Genomic DNA, 20,790 nt, shown 5'->3' with positions numbered 1-20,790 from the left:
CCAGTATATGTGTAGCACGCATTATACGGAGGGCGATCACAGTGTGAATACTACCATACCAGTATATGTGTAGTACACATTATACAGAGGGCGATCACAGTGTGAATACTACCATACGAGTATATGTGTAGCACGCATTATACAGAGGGCGATCACAGTGTGAATACTACCATACCAGTATATGTGTAGCACGCATTATACAGAGGGCGATCACAGTGTGAATACTACCATACCAGTATATGTGTAGCACGCATTATACAGAGGGCGATCACAGTGTGAATACTACCATACCAGTATACGTGTAGTACACATTATACAGAGGGCGATCACAGTGTGAATACTACCATACGAGTATATGTGTAGTACACATTATACAGAGGGCGATCACAGTGTGAATACTACCATACGAGTATATGTGTAGTACGCATTATACAGAGGGCGATCACAGTGTGAATACTACCATACGAGTATACGTGTAGCACACATTATACGGAGGAGGGTTACTTTGTAAATGTAATCAGTTACTGAATACATGGCTCTGAAAGTAATCCGAATACAGTTACAGTTTCGTGTCTTTAAAAAGTAACGTAATCAGATTACTTTTAGATTACTTTTGGATTACTTTATTTTTCCATCACGGATGGGTGTTCTGGTGAACAGGAGACACAAAAAGCAAAAGGAAACTGAACGTGTTGTTTTAATGGCGTATCAAGAGCACACTGAAACATCACATCTGAAACGATGTAACAACATAATACACGTGTTGGGGATGCAGCTTGGGATGTGAGGAGTGAGGACACGGCTTAGAACGGGCGTGTCGCCTTCTGTCCTGCCAGTGTCGGCAGGACATGAATTAAAATGTCGAACTCAGACTTCATTTTAAGGACATTTCGGCCAGGGGTGTAGAGCTATATTTGTTTAAGCACCGGATCGGCAAAACAGGAGAGTGTGTGCACCAGTCTGCCTTGATCTATGAGTTCATGTCCGTGACTCTCTCAGTATCTGCTGCCCACAGCTGTTTCATAGAAGGAAAACCTCCTTCACTTCATGACCTCTCTGCAGCGCCAGGAGGCAGCGGGAGGGTTAGCTCCGCCTCTGAGAAGAGGAGCGCGCAGTGCCTTTCCCGCACCGCCTTCACTGTGTTTACCTTCAGAAATAATCATTAGTAAGGCTAAAGACTAAAGAGCGACCACAGGCTGATGTGTTTAACCACACACACCTATACACACACACACACGCGATTTAAACGCAGACTTTTGTTCCTCCACGTTTCGTTGTTATTGTTCCACTGAGCGGACCCGCGATTTTTTTTCAAACGCTTTTTTGGTCCATCTGCGGCGGTAATAGGTTTTGCGGGCTGTGATGATTCGGCTGTTACTACTTGAATATTAAATGTTGAGAGGAAATCTTTCCACCAATAATTCCAATAAGTAATCCAAAATGTATTCACTTCAGGTTTACGAAAGTAACTGTAATCAGATTACTCGTTTTTAAAATGTATCGCGAGCTGAATACAGTTACTTGATTTTTTTATTCTGATTACGTAACAACCCTGCATATGTGTAGTACATCAAATACATATTATATATCTGAATGTATAGTGGGAGAGATGTGACGTGTACATTTTTTTATTTTGTCCACAAACTAGCAGAATATTCAGGGACCAGGTGAGCTGATCACTGTTGAAGAAATGTTGGTGACTTTTTCCTTTGTGCTTTTCTCCAGATTCAGGAGAGGTGAGGGTAAACGCTGGAGACGACGTCCTCCTTCGGTGCAACAGCTCCACAGATGCTGCCATCACAAAGATAAAGTGGGAAAGACCTGACCTGGACCATCGTTCTGTCTTCTTCTTCAGAGATAACAAGTCGATGAAAAGCTACCAGGATCCACGTTATCGAGGTCGTGTTGAGCTGAAGGATCCAGAGATGAAGAACGGAGACGTTTCTGTTGTCCTGAAGGAGGTCACCGTCAGCGACACGGGAACGTACCAGTGTCGGGTTACAACTTCCAACATGCCAACAGAACTGCTGCACTCCGTCCATCTGGTCGTCTCTGAAGGTGAGTCTGTGTTCCTCCTGAAGAGTTCCTCCATTGGGTTAAAGATGATGTTGATGCTCTGTGATCGGCAGGTAATGTCTGACATGAGACTGGAGAGGAAGCAGATTGCGTTCTTCATCACCTTCAGATCAGCTGTTCTCCAGCATGAGGGGGGGTCCAGTCGTTTCCTCACTGCTCTCTCTTTCTGTCCTCAGGTCTCACGAAGGAAGAATTGAAGAAACAAGTGAAGGAACAATCGGGGGAAATCTACGGACTAAAAAGTTTGTTGGTTGGTTTGGTCGTGCTTTTTGTCATTCTCGGTGTTGTTGTTGGTTTTTCTCTGGGATATGTTTGGCTTCTAAAGCGTTTCCACCTGAAGGTTCCAGTGCCGAAGCCTCAGAGTGGTACTTTGTAGAGTTCAGAGTTCAGATGAGTGTGTTGCTGAAGAAGTGTGTGAAGCACTCATCAAGCACGCTCCTCTGTACCCCGACTGTCCTCCATCAGCTGCTTCTGAACTGATAACAACTCCAAAGAGACCGTTCTGAGTATTCAGGGCTTATATATTGGACTCAGGACAAAGTACTTAAAACACATGTTACCATAGTAACCGTACTTAAAACACATTTTGTTTAATTAAAAGTACTGTTACTATGAATAAGAAGTACTATCACTTATTTAAAGTACACCAATATACTTAAACACATGTGATCTGGGTAAATGTACTCGCCCCCCCCTGGGTAAATGTACTCGCCCCCCCCTGGGTAAATGTACTCGCCCCCCCCTGGGTAAATGTACTCGCCCCCCCCCCCTTGAGTCTCAGTCGGCGGTGGAGAGCTCTGCGCTTCGTAACTCGTCTCACGTGTGCTTTGTTTCATTGCAGAAACGTCGTCTGCTTCAGGTTTTTGTATTTGCAGATAATTATCTCAGTATATTCTTAATGCTTCCTTTCTGGATCTGTGGAGGATCGTCCTGAATACGACTTTAAAAGGTTTCTTTGTTTTCCAAGTAGATTTACATGAAATGTGAAAACAGCTCTGATCGTTAAACTTTAAATGAAGAACTTCTTTCAGACTAAAGAAGAGATCTGAAACTAAGAGTAGCCGATTCAATGATTGATATCATTAGAATGCATCCCGATAACGAATCGATAACAAACTGAACTTCCCTTTGAGAACATACCGAACACGAAAGTGCCTCTATCTGTCAATGTAAAGCTTGCTTTGCTCCGTGTTTGTATTCTTTGTTTTATATTAGATTTTTAAGTTTTATATGGAGATTCTTAGTTTTATATTTTATGTCTGCACGACATCAAGTTAAATTCCTCGTATCTGTGAACCTACCTGGCAATAAACCCGTTTCTGATTTTGTAACATCTGGACACTGAAGTTCTTATTTTATATATCATTTCTTCTTGTGTTTCTTATTGTGCACATGTGTTCTTTGGTCTGCTAGCATTAGCTGCTAATGCTAGCATTAGCAGCTAATGCTAGCATTAGCAGCTAATGCTAGCAGACCAAAGCCTCAGAGATACGAAATGTAATAAAGCTTGTGATAATTTTATTTAAGCCAAAGTGCTGTTACGTTAAGAAAAGTATTTTAATCAAAGTTCTGTTCCTTTAAAACATGTTATAAAAGTACCGAGGGAAAGAATGACAGATTGTTAAAGAAAACATTCACTTCATCAGACCTGGAGACATGGAGGAGGGTCATGTGACCATCAGACGCCATCTCTGTAGAAATCAGCAGAGGGGGGGTCGGCCGTCCGTCAGAGGGGGGGTCGGCCGTCCGTCAGAGGGGGGGTCGGCCGTCCGTCAGAGGGGGGGTCGGCCGTCCGTCAGAGGGGGGGTCGGCCGTCCGTCAGAGGGGGGGTCGGCCGTCCGTCAGAGGGGGGGTCCAAAATGTTAAAAAATAAATATTTGAAAAATGGTATTAAGTAATGCAAAGTATACATGATGTGAACACGCACGGTACATCATTACTAGACTTAATGTTATCCTTCAACCAACCATTTTTCCATCAATCAGCTGACTGACTCTCTGACTGACACACACACACACACACACACACACACACACACACACACACACACACACACACACACACACACACACACACACACACACACACACACACACACACACACACACACACACACACACACACACACACACACACACACACACACACACACACACACACACACACACACACACACACACACAGACAAAACAATGTACTTTAAGTGACGGGAACCTCTCCCTTTCTCGCTGGATGATGCAATGTCCAGGTCAGGACTCCCTGGAAGAAGAGATCTTGTATCTCAATGGGACATTCCTGGATAAATAAAGGATAAATAAAATGTATCACCTCCTCACAGCTGCGAGCTCCAGAAACACACACCTCTCACCTTCTCCATTACTGGCTCTCAAGCAGTTATATCTGTGCTCACATTTGACTCATTGACACAATGAGTAGGCGACCGATTAGCGCAGGGGCTACCAACCTTTTTCCCCAAGAGCCCCCCCAAATGACTCCTGTTGGAAGTTGCGCCCCCCCCCAACACACACACAAGGGGGGGCCCGCTAGTTGTAGTCTCAAAAAGCTACAACTTCTGTTACAAACTGGATGAATGAAGTGTGTTGTTGAAGGAGATGAAAGCGTAATCAAGGAGCTGTTGGAGCGACTTTGATGGTTGTTGGACTCAGGATTCATTCGTCTGGATTCCCGCTGAATGAAGAAATGAAAGGACGGCGCAAGTGGAAACAATTCACAAAGGGATTAAACTGTTTAAAACACGCTCAAAGTGAGCCGGACTTTGCCGATGTGTTTCTGTGGATTCAAAAGTCGTAAATAATCTACAAAATGGAGGAGACCGATCTGATCGGAGCAACTGACAAATAATCCAACTGAAGCCGGCGTGGACAACGACTGTTTTAAAATGCGCTGATCCAGACAAGCCCGGTTTGGACACTTTACGGCAGAAGAGACATTTCTATTACAGACAGAATTATAAATGTCTGTCTTTTTATGCCTTTAATACTAACTTGAATAAAAAAAAGTAAAACAAAAAAAAAGTCTAAATATGATATTCGGCCTCAAATCATCTGAGGCCTGGCGCCCCCCCTGCGATCTTTGGGCGCGCCCCCCAGGGTTACACATTGAGGAAAACAGTATCAGTGTCGTATTTTATATTCATCACAGTGAATGCTGAACTTGATGGGCCCCCCGGTGGGTCCGGACCATGGCATGAAACACTGGCTTGCTTGTATCAAATCAATACATCCCATACCGCATTGGAACGGGAATAATCTCAGCTAGCACTAACTAAAGCATTTCCATCTCTAGTAAACACAGCCTACAAGCATTTTTATAATATACGGTAATGTACAGTAAGCACTATCTTTGAACTTACTGCATAATCATAACATGAAATTCACCCCTGGTGTCACTCTGTCTGTCACCCCGTGATTCTACTTGCTCTGACTGTTCAAATGAGATGTCACTCAACCATCAAACTGGGATAAGGGGTTCCAGAGATATCACTGTGCAAAACACACCGGTCAATTTGGACCGAAAATAGTATGGGAAGGGGGTATGACCCAACGCAAGAGAAGGGTTGTGAATACATCTCATTATAACACTAACATATGGGACAAGTCAATATATATGTTGTACTGTGACAATATCACGTTATTACACAAAAATATATCATTATGACGTTATGACATGAAATATGGTATAAAGTCACTATATCTTTTAATATTGTGACCAATTCATGTTAATTCGCTGAAATATGTTGTTATAAAGTTAAAATAACACGTTTTAACGTCAACATATTATGTTATGACGTTAAAAGACGTTGTTATAACATGAACACATCGTTATGAGATTAGAATATCTTGTAGCCGGTATTTAAGCAGCTGAAAGCCCCTTCAGACCAAAAGATTTCTTCTTCAAGGCTGACCTTATGTTGTTATAACTTAATAATATATGGTAATAATACTCGGGAGAGTGCGTCATCTCTCCAAACACACGATCTCTGACCCAACAACACAAAAAAATTCCATTTCCCATCAGCCACCGCGGCAGTTCTATAGATCCAGCTGTGTTTGTGAAATGTCTCCGTTTCTACCGGGAGATTTTGCGTGAAAAGGACCGGAGAACCGGAGCCTGTGACGGTGAGAAGGAGGAGAGAGACCCGGGGGAGAGGGAGGGAGACCCGGGAGAGAAGAGAGAGCGAACCGGGCGGAGAAGCGGTGCTAATCAGGTACAGAGAAGCTAACATGCTAACACCGAGCTAACAGGAGCTAACCGGCTAACAGCCAGACATCTCTAATGTCAGAATCAGAACCGAGTTTTTGTCCAGTTCTTAACACAACGGGTCTCCTGTGGGTCTGCTGGTGCCGATATGAGGACACAGGTTGGAAGGCAAGGTCACAAATATAAAGATTATAAAAGAAAGTGTTATATTTTAATGCTAAATAGTTAACATAATACTAGGTTCTGATGTGAGTTGAGTGTTCTCACTGCTTCATCCACATTACACTTCCTGTAGCTCCTCCCCCTCCTCGCGCTGAGTCTGAGCCGAAACCCTCTGCAGCTAAACCAGCAACCATGAGATACAAACATGCTAACTGCTAGCTTAGCCTTCTGCTAGCTTGTTCTGGTGCAGAGAGAAGGACATGCGGTCAGACCCCCTGTTTGCATCTGTTTACATCTGTGTTCAGATCTGCTTGTTTACACCTCGGTCCCTGTGGTGTTCACCTGCTGCAGGTAGCACGCGCTCTTTCCCTGGGTCAGCACGATGCTCCCAAACCGAAAGTAGAAATGCTTCACCGAGCAGCGCTCACATAGAAGGTGTCCTTTCCAACAGAGAGCCATCTAAACACGGGATATGTAACCCATGCCAGAGAGGGGGGGTGATCCCTGACCTCCCTGCTGTCACGTGATCTGATGTTAAGCTTTATCTGAAATAAAGTCATTTCACGACAGAATACATCAAAGAGAAAGACCCTCCAGTATTTCATGTTTCAAACGCTAATCTCGAGATACATTTAAAGTCTCGTGTTTACTTCCTCTCCCCTTTAGTAACAGTCACCTCCAGATGGACCAATCAGAAACCAGTATTCTACTCACCTGTGTAATAAGCGCTGTATTCTTCTCTGGGTATCATTTTCATAGCCCGATGTATTCCTTTGTTCACCTCGTGCACGTGGAAGGTCTGTTTCCAGGGGGATGTCCGTTGATCCGACACCTGGTGACGTACAAATTAAAACTATAAATTGCGTCAATCGCTACTCTCCTTATAACACGTCCAATCACATGACAGCGTACCCCGGTCCATCTGCCTTCAGCAGGTGGGACAGCTGCCAGAAGTTATCGCTTGCCTCGGGGGAAGCGGATCAGTGCGACTCGCTGCAGGTCCAGAGATCCAGACGCGGCACGCACGAGCACAGCCGCGGGAACCGGGACGTCTTTTTACGTGGGGGGGGCAGATATGAAGGTTTCCAAATGTACAGCCCCGCCTCCAGGACCCCTACTCCCCGCGGCTGTGGTGCACGACGGACTCGGAGCGGTAACCGCACGGCAGCCGATCCAGAGACCCGGCGGATTCTCCGAGTCGCAAAATGACCCTTTTGTTTGTGATCAACATTTTTATTAAATTATCCGATTCCGGTCGTTTGATTTTGACAATCTGCCGATACCGATTATTCCCGATCCGATCTTTATGCATCAAGAGAGAAAGGTAACGGATACCGGCTGGCCGTCCCACGCCATGAGTTCAGCGCGTTAGATCGGTCGTGTTGAACGTAGCTCTGTTCTTGCACACATTGCATCTGGCTGTTGCTCTGCCTTCGCTTTCAATTTCATAACACTTCCAAAGTCCAGACGTGTGCTCCGTCCCGACTCCCGAGTCTCCAGCTGGACGTAGCCTCCCGTTAGCTTGCTGCTGCTAGTAGAATATTATAAAAATTCCCGATTCCGATCTTTTGAAAATCAGATCGGGACGTCTCTAAACGTTTAATACGCTCGTGAAATGCAACAGCTTCTCGGTTTCACCGGCTGCTACGCTCCTGGCTCAAAGGACTCAAAGGACTCAAAGGACTCAAAGGGCTCAAAGGACTCAAAGGACTCAAAGGACTCAAAGGGCTCAAAGGACTCAAAGGACTCAAAGGGCTCAAAGGACTCAAAGGACTCAAAGGACTCAAAGGACTCAAAGGGCTCAAAGGACTCAAAGGACTCAAAGGACTCAAAGGACTCAAAGGACTCAAAGGACTCAAAGGACTCAAAGGGCTCAAAGGACTCAAAGGACTCAAAGGACTCAAAGGACTCAAAGGACTCAAAGGGCTCAAAGGACTCAAAGGACTCAAAGGACTCAAAGGACTCAAAGGACTCGTCTGATCCGGATCTCTTCAGTGACGGACTCCGGAGACTCCGAGTCCGTCAGAGGATCCGGATTTGCCCTCTCTAGTTTCCAGGAGATATCAGTTTCATGCCCACACTGTCGAGGCCGGATCAGTGCCTCCAGGGGCCCCTGAGCTCTCAGGGGCCCCTGGAGGCACTGAGAGCTCAGGGGCCCCTGGAGGCACTGAGAGCTCAGGGGCCCCTGGAGGCACTGAGAGCTCAGGGGCCCCTGGAGGCACTGAGAGCTCAGGGGCCCCTGGAGGCACTGAGAGCTCAGGGGCCCCTGGAGGCACTGAGAGCTCAGGGGCCCCTGGAGGCACTGAGAGCTCAGGGGCCCCTGGGCCCGACACGTAACGACACGTCTACCCAACATGAACAATGTTTAACATGCAGTCGGCGTGTCCATCGCACCGTGTGTGTGTGTGTGTGTGTGTGTGTGTGTGTGTGTGTGTGTGTGTGTGTGTGATCCCTCAGATCACTGGATAGACCTGTTAGAAGTGTTTCTTCTCTTCAGAGTCTTGTGAGTTCCTCATCATGCTAACGTTGCTCTCTGGCTCACCAGCATCCTCAGCCTGCTGGTCTGTTCGTCACTTTAGCTCTCTTCCTCTCTCTTTCTCTCTCTTCCTTTTCTTTCCTCTTCTTTCTTCTTCTTTCTTCTTCTTCTTTCTTTTCCTTTCTTCTTCTTTCTTCTTCTTCTTTCTTTTCCTTTCTTCCTTCCATCTTGTGTATCTTAAGACCCGCGTGTGTCCAGCAGATGGCGCTGTGCACGTCACCGAATACCACGCTCATAAGAGAAAGTGATATCTGATCTGCGGTCTGTTTCCAGGAGATCAGTCCCATCTCCCTCGTCTTATACCCGTGTGTCTCAGAGCCAGCAGCTCAACACCTCTGATCCGATCAGATCTGGATTGTGGGGAGTTCAAACCAAACACAGGATTAGGATCTCTTTGATATCCGATCAGGAAACCCGGTCCAAGCTTTAATCTGGATCAGATCCTCAAACCGACGGCACAGGGTTGGGATCGGCTTGACCCCAAAGCACTGGATGACCCTGACCCCACCAGAGGGCGGGTCTCCAGTGGATTACAGAGCAACATGGACTGCACCATTTATTTAAGAACATGTTTCAATTTAAATTAGATGGCAACGTAACTGAAATAATACACCATGTTTCGCCTTCATGGGAATACATTGTATTTTTCATTTATGCTCACGTGTGGCCTATTTAGTTTTCAACCAAATGTTTATGACATAAAGTTTATGCTCATAGAAGTATCACAACAAAGATTGTCAATCAAAAATGTAATTTAGATTAAATTAAAAATATCTTCAGTAAAAATAAAGTCCATCACCTTTCAAATGTAAAAATATAATTAGACATTATAGATGTGTCTGCAATGTGGGCTCTCGTCTTCCTTGTAGTATTCTTCATGTCCACTAGGTGGCGCTCGTAGGATTAAAGCACTGATATTCAGGATCTAGTCATCTTGAAAAGTCGTAATCTGGATCCGGCTGATCCTGAATTGCTTTGAACTCCAGAGACAAACTCTCCGACTTGATCCTGGATCACAAAACATGGGATTTCAGAATCTGATCGGATCGGATTGAGATTAAAGGTTTTGAACTCCCGGGCCCCGGAGATATTCTTTTCAAACTGTGTAATCTTACTCCCGTGTGTCTCCAGCAGATGGCGCCCACCAGGATGAAGCTGCGCGTTCGTATTCGAGACAGCAACACGGCGGCTTCAACGACAGGAAGTACTGAACCTGTGGAGGAAGAGGAGCGAAGCCGAGGCGTCCGCAGCAGCAGCAGGAGGAAGAAGAAAAGCACCCCCAGTACTCCCACTGCCTCTTCGTCCTCACCTCCTCCTCCTCCTCCTCCTCCTCTTCCTCTCGCCTCCTCCTCTTCCTCGTCTCTTCCGGTGCCAGAGGAGGCGTCTCCAGACTCAAAGTGTCCCATCTGCCTGGACCGGTTTAACAACTTGGCGTATCTGGACCGCTGCCTGCACCGGTTCTGCTTCCCCTGCATCCAGGAGTGGTCTCACAGCAAGGCCGAGTGTCCGCTCTGCAAGCAGCCCTTCGCCTCCATCCTGCACTCCGTCCTCGCTGAAGACGACTTCAAGGAATACACTCTGCGCCCCCCCACGCCCGCCAGCAGCAGCGTGGCCGCCACCGTCGCCATGGTGGCCGCCATGGCGTCCGCAGCGAGGAACGACCACCAGATGAGGCTGATGCTGAGGAGGCAGAGGAGGGAGGAAGAGGAGGGGGGAGTGGGGGGGGAGGCAGTGAGGAGGAGGAGGAGGAGGGGGGATAGAGAGAGGGGAGGAAGAGGAGGAAGAGGAGGGGTTTGGGAGTGGTACATCAACTCTAGACCAGTCAGGATGGAGGAGAACGAGGAGGAAGAGGAGAGCGAGGAGCAACGACGGGTAAATATCACAATCACTGCATCCCTCTGATCAATGACCTCTGATCAATGACCTCTGATCAATGACCTCTGATCAATGACCTCTGACCAATGACCTCTGATCAATGACCTCTGATCAATGACCTCTGATCAATGACCTCTGATCAATGACCTCTGATCAATGACCTCTGACCAATGACCTCTGATCAATGACCTCTGATCAATGACCTCTGATCAATGACCTCTGATCAATGACCTCTGATCAATGACCTCTGACCAATGACCTCTGATCAATGACCTCTGACCAATGACCTCTGATCAATGACCTCTGACCAATGACCTCTGATCAATGACCTCTGACCAATGACCTCTGACCAATGACCTCTGACCAATGACCTCTGACCAATGACCTCTGACCAATGACCTCTGATCAATGACCTCAGATCAATGACCTCTGATCAATGACCTCTCTCTCCCTTTCTCTCCCTTTCTCTCCCTTTCTCTCCCTTTCTCGCCCTCTCTCTTTCTCTCCCTCTCTTTCCCTCTCCCTCTCTCTCCCTCTCTCTCCCTCTCTCTCCCTCTCTCTCCCTCTCTCTCTCCCTCCCTCTCTCTCTCTCTCCCCCTCTCTTTCCCTCCCTCTCTCTCTCTCTCCCCCTCCCTCTCTCTCTCTCTCTCTCTCTCTCCCTCTCTCTCCCTCTCTCTCTCCCTCCCTCTCTCTCTCTCTCCCCCCTCTCTCTCTCTCTCTCTCTCTCTTGTTGCAGGACGTTGACGAGGCGTTGGATCGAGGCGTTATCTTCGAGGGTCTGTCGGGCCTCGTCCCCCCCGGCGACCCCCCCGTTGCCCCCGGCGACCGTGCGTCTCGCCGCCTGACGTCCCGCCTGGTGTCTCGCCGCCGCCTGCAGCGCGACGGGGGGGCGGTGCGGCGCCTCAGGGATCGAGAGACCGTGGCGTTTCGGCGCTCGCTCTATCGTCTCGGCGTGCGAGTGCACGGGGTCGCCGGCGTCTCCGCTGAGCTGCTGCCGCATGACATCACAGCCGACAGCTTTCGCCTAAGCCCCGCCCCCTTGGAAAGGCTCCGCCCCTGGCTGCGCCGCGAGCTAACGGTGCTTTACGGTGTTCACACGTCCTTAGTGGATATCGTGCAGAGAATCGTTACAGCGAGGCTTCAACGACACGGCCTGGAGGACCAGAACACCATAGAAGAAGAGTTACGCCCATTCCTCTTGGCGCGAACAAACCACTTCCTGCACGAAATGGTTAGCTTCGCAAGCTCGCCGTTAGCGTTGGAAAGCTACGATTTAGAGGCGGTTTACGAGCCGCCGGACGATGCTATCGTGCAGCTAAACGACGACAGCAGCGACGGGTCCGTTATCGCTATTTCAGAAGAAGAGGAAGAGGAGGAAATGGACGAAGAAGAGGCGGGAAACGATGAAATCCCGACAGGAAGTTGCCTCAGTTTGGCGGCGTGGGACGACGAGACGCCAGGCCCCTCCTACTCTCTGAGCCCGGCCAATCAGGAGGCGGCAGGGAAGGATGAAGAGGGAGAAGAGGAAGAGGAGTGTTTGATCGTTGGGTACAAGAAACCGATCGCAGAACGAACGCCGGAGCTGGTGCAGCTGACGTCAGATAGTGAGGAAGAGGAGGAGAAGATGAAGGAGGAAGAGGAAGATAAGAAGGAGGAGGAAGAGAAGAAGAAGGAAGATGAAGAGGAGGAACTTCCTGCTGTCGCTCCTCCTCTTCCTCAATCTCCCACAATCCCTCCTCCCGTTACTGGCTGTAACAAAGATGGCGGCTCGTGGTCGTCCCCAGAGAGAGACAGGAAAGAGAAAAAGAAGACGAAGAGGAGGAAGAGGAAGACGAGCGGCACTTTATTCAACCCGAATCGTTCTATTTTTCCCGCCATGATGCGCCGCCGCTCCTCCAGCGCCGAGTCCAGCCCGCCGGATTCTCACTGGGACGGCTCTTCGTCATCTTCCTCATCCTCCTCTTCCTCTTCCTCCCCCATGGAAAACCACGGGGAGAAACCGGGAGGGAAGAGGAAATACAAAAGCCGCCATCTGGACCGCGATGAGAAGGATCCGACATGGCGGCCGCGGGAGGACAAGGAGCGCCGGAGGAGGAGCCGGGAGGACGAGGAGAGGAAGGAGAGGTGAGGGGGCAGGGCTTAGGAAAATAAAAATAATAATTAATTGGATTTTCAAAATACAACATTTTGGGGATTTTCAAAATAAAATACAGTGACTTAAAAAAAGAAAACCAGTGATTCCAAAAATAATTGTTTTATTTTGTGACGTAGAATAATTTAAGTTAGAACAAGATTTTTTTTAATTTAGAAAAATATTTTTTTCATGTGAAAAATGTGTTTTATTTTGAAAAATAGTTGTTTTATTTTGAATATATATATTTTTTGAAAAATATTTTTTTTTATTTCGAAAAATCTGTTTGTCGTCCTTCAACAGGAGACGAGAGGATCGCAGTCCCAGCGTTGAGATCATCTACGAGGGAACCATCCTCCCCAATGCAGCCCACCCCCCCGCTAGGAAACGCCGCAGGAAACGCCAACGCAAGAGCCAGCACAGCAGGTACTAAACAGATTCATTAACATAACTAAATATATAATGTACAGTACCAGTCAAAAGTTTGGACACACCTTCTCATTCGAAGGTTTTCATTTATTTGTATTATTTTCTACTTTGTAGATTAATACTGAAGACATCAGAACTATGAAAGAACTATGTGAATTATCTAGTAAACAAAAAGTGTAAAAAATCCAGAATATGATTTTTATTTGATATTCTTCAGAGTAGCCCCTTTTGCCTTGACGACAGCGTTACTCACTCTGGGCTTCTCTTAAGCCCCGCCCACACGAGGACGATACCGATCGTATCTGCTACAGTTCACGATCAGATGGACGTTCGGCCACCTGAGGGTATTGTCCACAGTAGATTACATGTATGATCTGTGTGTGTAATGTGTATTTGTAAAGCGCTTTGAGAGTCATTGATAAAGCGCTATAATAAATATAAGGATTATTATTATTATTACAGCGGAGAATAAACAGCATGGCAACCATGCGCGGGAAGTCTTCTTCGCTGCTTTTGTGGCAGACTACAGCGCCACTTACAGGCCTGGCATATGAACTACAGCGTCTCTAGCGCTTTCGAGCGCTCTCGTGTGAACGGACACGTTTCTGGTGCCTGTTGCGTGAGGACGGAAGACTTTTTTGATAACGATTGCGGTCCGTTTGCGTTATCGTCCTCGTGAGGTCGTCACCTGGAATGGTTTTCTATTAACACGTGTGCCTTGAGTCAATGTGTGAGAGCATCAGTGGTGCAGAGGTAGGGTACAGTGGAAAGCCCTGTTTGATCCATAAACATTACAATAAATACGAGTTGTCATAATCTGTCAATATAAAATGCTATAAACTGTTTTTGTTTCTTTAGTTCTCCGGTCATCATCACGCTGGATAGCGACAGCAGCCACGAGGCTAACAACAACAACAACAGCAGCTGCAGCAGCAGTCCAATCAGCAGCCAGCAGACCGTTGACTTCTCAGACCTTCCTCCCCTCCCATTGGTCCATCCCTCCGGAGTGGGCGGGGCTTTGAGCGGTGAAATCGGCGATCTTCCCGTCGACATCCTGGATCCAATCGCCATCAACAGTGACATCGATGTGGAAAACTTTGAAGTGGGCGGGTCCTCATTGGACGAGGAGCCAATCAGAACGTCCGATTTATCCGATGACGCGGAGGTCACAAATTCATCACTTAAAAGAAAGTCGATTTCTGACAGCCGTCTGTTAGCGAGGATCCTCAACGACCTGCAGGGAATCAATACGGCTAAATTGAACCCGTTGAACTTCGAGCCACGTGATTCCAGAAGAAATCGCTTTTTAAGGGACGACAATATTGATCATCGGGACTTCGACCCGCCGACGTATCGTAACGTCACCCACCCGTTGACTTATTTTGAGCGGTTAAAAGAAAAGGAAGTCCCGCCTCTCTTAAAACAGGCGAGTCCCGTTCGGACGTACAACAGAAACACACCGCCACCGTTAAAACACAAAGACGCCGGGAGTCCACACCTGTCGCCGATTTCTCCCATTGACCTCCATTCAAATCCCACCATTGACGTGTCTCAAGGTAATCGCGCCATCCCACCCATTTCAACGCTGAAAAAACAGTTCACGAGCGCTCTGGCTCTGAGAGGAGAGCTGGCCTCCACTAGTTCAGCCATTGACTCCCATTTTTCTAAAGTCGGCGTCCATTCCACGAGTCAAAATCCTCCCATTGATTCCCATTCTTCTTCTTCTGAAACTGGCTCCACGAGTGCTGCTTGCTTATCACATCTGGATTTCAACTTGATCCCCCCCGCAAAGGAAACCTCATCTTCAACCGTTGACTTGCATCCTGTGAATTCTTTATCTCCCTTTGAATGCCACACGGCCAAGACAGGATGGTCCAATGATAAGCTAGCTAACGCCGACTCTAGGAATAAGACTCTGAGACCAGATTACTGTCATTTTTCACCCGTTGGCCTCCATCCTTCCGGGCGGGGTGGAGAAGATTTCTCAGGAGTTTTCTGTAACGACAAATCACCGTTTGTTTCATCCATCGATGCATTCCCACCAATTGACTCCCACTCTTCCAGTAAGAGAGATAACTTTAGTGGTAGATATGCGCCATCAACAGCTCCAAGCAACAGGTTGTCACCCATTGACATGCATCCTAAAAGTCCAAAACATACCGCTGACCTCCACTCTTCAAGTAAGAGATATCACTTTTTGGAAAGTCTTTCAACCTCTAGAGCTAGCTCGGAGGTAATAACGGCTCCCAGAAGCAGCTATTCACCCATTGACTTGCATCCTAAAAGTCCAAAACATACCGCTGACCTCCACTCTTTAAGTAGGAGAGATAACTTTTTGGAAAGTCTTTCAACCTCTAGAGCTAGCTCGGAGGTAATAACGGCTCCCAGAAGCAGCTATTCACCCATTGACTTGCATCCTAAAAGTCCAAAACATACCGCTGACCTCCACTCTTTAAGTTGGAGGGATAACTTTTTGGAAAGTCTTTCAACCTCTAGAGCTAGCTCGGAGGTAAAAACGGCTCCCAGAAGCAGCTATTCACCCATTGACTTGCATCCTATAAGTCCCAAATCTACCGTTGACCTACAAACATCCAGTAAGAAAGATAACTTTCCAGAAAGTCTTTCAACTTCGAGAGATAACTCAATGCCAACCACAGCTCCCAGGTTATCACCCATTGACGGGCATCTTAAAATTCCCAAATATACCGCTGACTTCCACTCTTCCAGTAAGAGAGAGAAATTGTCAGAAAGGCTATCAAGATCAGTGTTAACACCGGCTACAAGTGACAGGTGGTCACCCATTGACTTGCATCTTAAAAGTCCAGAATCTACCGGTGACTTCCACTCTTTCAGCACAACTTCTAAAGGACTGACGAACAACAAAGCATCGTTGTTAGTCAATCATGGGGATGCATTGCCTCATGGGCGCCTGACACCCGTTGACTTGCATCATACGAGTCCCTTTCCCCCCATTAACACACATCCTTCCAGCTCACACTTTAACCACACAGCCTTAACCGCCGCTACCTTCCAAACATCACGTAAAAGAAGCAGTTCTCAGTCCGAGGCTACCATTGACTCCCACTCAAAGCCTCAAAACCACCACAATAGGTTCCCCACTGACGCTCTTTCGCAGAATAGTCTCCCCATTGACTCCCATCTAAAAAACTCTCGGGCGGACAATCACGTGGAGAACCAGTGGAACTCCAACTCACCCATTGACGCCCATTCAGACTCTGCCACGTAGGACACACGCCTGAAATGTATTGAAATAATGAACAGCTGATTTTTTTTACTTTGTTAATGTGTTGATTTAAACCGTGACGGTTCAGACGACCTTTCGCTGGCTATTATCTTCATTTCTTAATGTTAGTTTAAAAAGAGGGGCGAAATGAATACAAAGTGTAATTTTGTTTCTTGAACAATCATCTTTCTTCAGGGCCACGTGTTTGAGGGTGTGACCAAAAGTAAAAATAAAAAGATTTTAGAAAAGTTGAGAAATTCTGAGATTTTCAAAAAACTTGAAAAATTCATATTTTTTTCAGATATCTGAGCAAAATGACAGACATTTTTACTTTTGGTTTCATCCCAAAAGAAAATTCTCGTTTGGCTCCAATCGTTCTCCGTAGATTATCAAGGGTGGAAATGTATCTGGAGGTTTCAAATAAATGAACACTGAATTTCTGTCATCGGTTGGTTCGACTCTCTTCTTAATGCAGTTTGAGGGAGACAGCCATACGTTACATTTACCACGGGGCGTTGAGAATAAATAGAAGTTAGTAAAAGTAAAACGAGTAAAAGTGAAAACAAGTTTTTTATATAAAGTTTTAATTTCCTGTTGTGTGAATGTGTTCGATAAAGGTTTGTTCAGAAAGTGATCCCTAATAAATATAAACTTCTATTCAGGCCATTTTCTATATTTTTCTCAAATATCATGATTTCTTTTTCTCTAAAATATGACATGACGGGTTTCCTTTTCTCTTACAAATATTCAACTTGACTGTTTTCTTGATTTATGACTTTTAGTCTTGCCACATTTGTCGTGTAAATATTTCAACACATTTTACTGCATTTTTTAAAATCTGAATATTAAACTTATTTTTCATTCAATTTTTGTTTTACTTATCTCAAATATTAAACAATTTGTGTTACTTGTATTACTTTTATCAGAATATAACAGTATATTTAGAACAGTATATTTACAATTTACATCTTTTTTTCTCTTAATATCAGAAATGTTACAATTACTTTGACGATTTTTAAAACAATATTTGGACTTTTTCTTCTCAATATTTTTTAACAAAACTCTGAGGTGCAGTTCGTGTTTTCCACCAGCAGAGGGCGCCCTCTTCTCTTCCTCCTCGTGTCCTTCACGTTCTCCTCGGGAGACTGAGAGGATAACGAGCCTCCAGGGAGACACACACTCACACTAATTAAGACTATCAGCGGTCCATTAAATGGCCACGCACGCACGCACACACACATGCACACATCCAGACCATGATCCAGACACACTTTATTATATTGTGTATTTCCTCTTATTGAATTTGTGTAATGGCAAAAAAAAACATCTCACCACTAATATTAAAAAAATGTCTCAAATGTTATGTCTTTTTATTCAATATATTACCGCCTTTTTCTATAAAGTATTCAATTTAAATCAAGGTTATTTTTCTGAACTCGAGACAATTATTTTAATATTTTCTGTGAAATATTTGAACTTATTTTCTGTAATTATTACACATTTATAACTTAAACTGACTATTTTCTCGAAATATCACTACTTTTTATCTTTTACTTTTATTTTCCCTTAAAAATATGATTTATTTTTATTATCAAGTTTGTTCGAGTTTTCCCTGAAAAAATAATACGCCTTTTTCATCCAAAATATTCCCCTTTTCTTTACAATTGAAATAAACATTGAGACTCAACACGGGGCTAAGAGTCACCCACAAGGATCTGGAACCTTTGTCGTCCAATCACACGAGTCCTTCATCGTCACGTGATCGAGCGATGGCTCATTCTCAAGTGTTCCAACTGACATGTAAGATAAAGTTTCTCAGAGTTAGTAAAACACGAGAGGTTTGCTGATCATGTCCAGCACCGCCTTCACCGCCTTCATCGCCTTCACCGCCTTTATCGCCTTCATCGCCTTCACCGCCTTCACCGCCTTCACCGCCTTCATCGCCTTCACCGCCTTCACCGCCTTCACCGCCTTCATCGCCTTCACCGCCTTCACCGCCTTCACCGCCTTCACCGCCTTTATCGCCTTCATCGCCTTCATCGCCTTCACCGCCTTCATCGCCTTCATCGCCTTCATCGCCTTCACCGCCTTCACCGCCTTCACCGCCTTCACCGCCTTCATCGCCTTCATCGCCTTCACCGCCTTCATCGCCTTCACCGCCTTCATCGCCTTCATCGCCTTCATCGCCTTCACCGCCTTCACCGCCTTTATCGCCTTCATCGCCTTCACCGCCTTCATCGCCTTCACCGCCTTCACCGCCTTCATCGCCTTCACCGCCTTCATCGCCTTCACCGCCTTCATCGCCTTCATCGCCTTCATCGCCTTCATCACCTTCATCTCCTCTCAGGTGTGTACCTGCAGACGCACAGCAGCAGCAGCAGAGAGCCCCCCCCCCTTCATTAGGCCACGCCCACATTCTAGAACACTGGTGGTGTGCCATTGTTAGCTGTTGCCAGGCAACACGCAGATCACCGTCGTCAGGGACAACCAGCCTTTCTCTCTATCTCTGATAAAACACACACAAACACACAGAGAAACACACACACACCTTTCATCTTGTGGCAGAGGCACAACACACACACACACACACACACACACACACACACACACACACACACACACACACACACACACACACACAGAGAAACACACACACACCTTTCATCTTGTGGCAGAGGCACACCACACACACACACACACACACACACACACACACACACACACACACACACACACACACACACACACACAGAGAAACACACACACACCTTTCATCTTGTGGCAGAGGCACACCACACACACACACACACACACACACACACACACACACACACACACACACACACACACACACACACACACACACACACACACACACACACACATTGTTATTTTCATGCCTGCTCTCTCCGTCTCACAGACACACATGATGCAATCCCCTGACACATCCCCGCAGAGTGTGAGTGTGTGTGTGTGTGTGTGTGTGTGTGTGTGTTTGTGTGTGTGAGAGTGTGTGTGTGTACATCACGCTCACACACTGCTCTTTGAAACGTTTTATTATAATTCTGCACAGGAAGAGGTGACAGACAGAATACAGGAGGAGGACACACACACTCTCTCACCCACACACACACACACACACACACACACACACACACACACACACACACACACACACACACACACACACACACACACACACACACACACACACACACACACACACACACACATCAAACGCCCCCCATCCCCCCCTGTAACCCCACCCGGGGGAGGGGGCGCTTGTTTCTGTTTCTCCCGCAGAGGCAGGGAACGTTTCCTCATCATGTCGGAAATCAAATAAATAAATAAAAAGGAATGTTTCCAACACGTCTGACGGCACGCGGGGGGGGGGGGGGGGGGGGGGGAGGGGGGAGGGGGGGGGTGATCATTTCATAGATTTCTGGTTTTGTGTATTTGGCAAAACCTATTTTTTAAATAAATACGATTTGACTTTATTGATCGTTTTCAGTGGAACTTCTGCATCAAGGCGAGATGTTGCTGCACGTGCTACCTCACCACTAAGTGAAGAGGGAGTCCTTCGGTGTGGGATCTGTAGAACTGACCCATCGAATGCCAACGATATGGTTTTTGAATTTGAGGCGTAGGTTCTGGCCTAAACAAGGCAGAACGAGTAGAACGTAAGAGAGATGGGAGAAAGGTGAAGACGCCCAGGGGGTTCTGGTCTGAGGCTTAGAGCCCAGACGTGTTGGAAAGGTTCTGGTCTGAGGCTTAGAGCCCAGACGTGTTGGAAAGGTTCTGGTCTGAGGCTTAGAGCCCAGACGTGTTGGAAAGGTTCTGGTCTGAGGCTTAGAGCCCAGACGTGTTGGAAAGGTTCTGGTCTGAGGCTTAGAGCCCAGACGTGTTGGAAAGGTTCTGGTCTGAGGCTTAGAGCCCAGACGTGTTGGAAAGGTTCTGGTCTGAGGCTTAGAGCCCAGACGTGTTGGAAAGGTTCTGGTCTGAGGCTTAGAGCCCAGACGTGTTGGAAAGGTTCTGGTCTGAGGCTTAGAGCCCAGACGTGTTGGAAAGGTTCTGGTCTGAGGCTTAGAGCCCAGACGTGTTGGAAAGGTTCTGGTC

At 46.6% G+C, this 20,790-nt stretch overlaps 1 protein-coding gene across 2 annotated transcripts; it reads left to right on the top strand.

Annotated features, from left to right (window-relative positions):
• The first annotated feature begins 6,124 nt into the window (after positions 1-6,124).
• On the top strand, positions 6,125-17,491 carry LOC117463746 (uncharacterized). 2 transcript variants are annotated; one of them, XM_034106155.1, is made up of 5 exons: positions 6,125-6,304; positions 10,130-10,867; positions 11,607-12,994; positions 13,305-13,427; positions 14,289-17,491. In XM_034106155.1, exons 2-5 carry the CDS (start codon positions 10,130-10,132, stop codon positions 16,675-16,677), a joined length of 4,638 nt encoding a protein of 1,545 aa, XP_033962046.1. In that variant the 5' UTR covers positions 6,125-6,304; the 3' UTR covers positions 16,678-17,491. The 2 variants fall into 2 exon arrangements, with proteins under 2 accessions (XP_033962046.1, XP_033962045.1); XM_034106154.1 differs by having other exon boundaries at positions 10,127-10,867.
• The last annotated feature ends 3,299 nt before the right edge of the window (positions 17,492-20,790 follow it).

This window comes from Pseudochaenichthys georgianus, chromosome 18 (genome assembly GCF_902827115.2).
Source record: "Pseudochaenichthys georgianus chromosome 18, fPseGeo1.2, whole genome shotgun sequence".
NCBI lineage: Eukaryota > Metazoa > Chordata > Actinopteri > Perciformes > Channichthyidae > Pseudochaenichthys > Pseudochaenichthys georgianus.
This window is presented reverse-complemented; position numbering and strand designations above follow the sequence as displayed.

What these genes read in the sequence shown, in the direction of transcription:
- LOC117463746 (XM_034106155.1), top strand. Translation starts at nt 10,130, where the DNA reads ATGGCGCCCACCAGGATGAAGCTGCGCGTTCGTATTCGAGACAGCAAC. An exon ending in AGAGCGAGGAGCAACGACGG is followed by an intron (nt 10,868 to 11,606) that starts GTAAATATCACA and finishes CTCTTGTTGCAG; the next exon opens with GACGTTGACGAGGCGTTGGA. An exon ending in GACGAGGAGAGGAAGGAGAG is followed by an intron (nt 12,995 to 13,304) that starts GTGAGGGGGCAG and finishes GTCCTTCAACAG; the next exon opens with GAGACGAGAGGATCGCAGTC.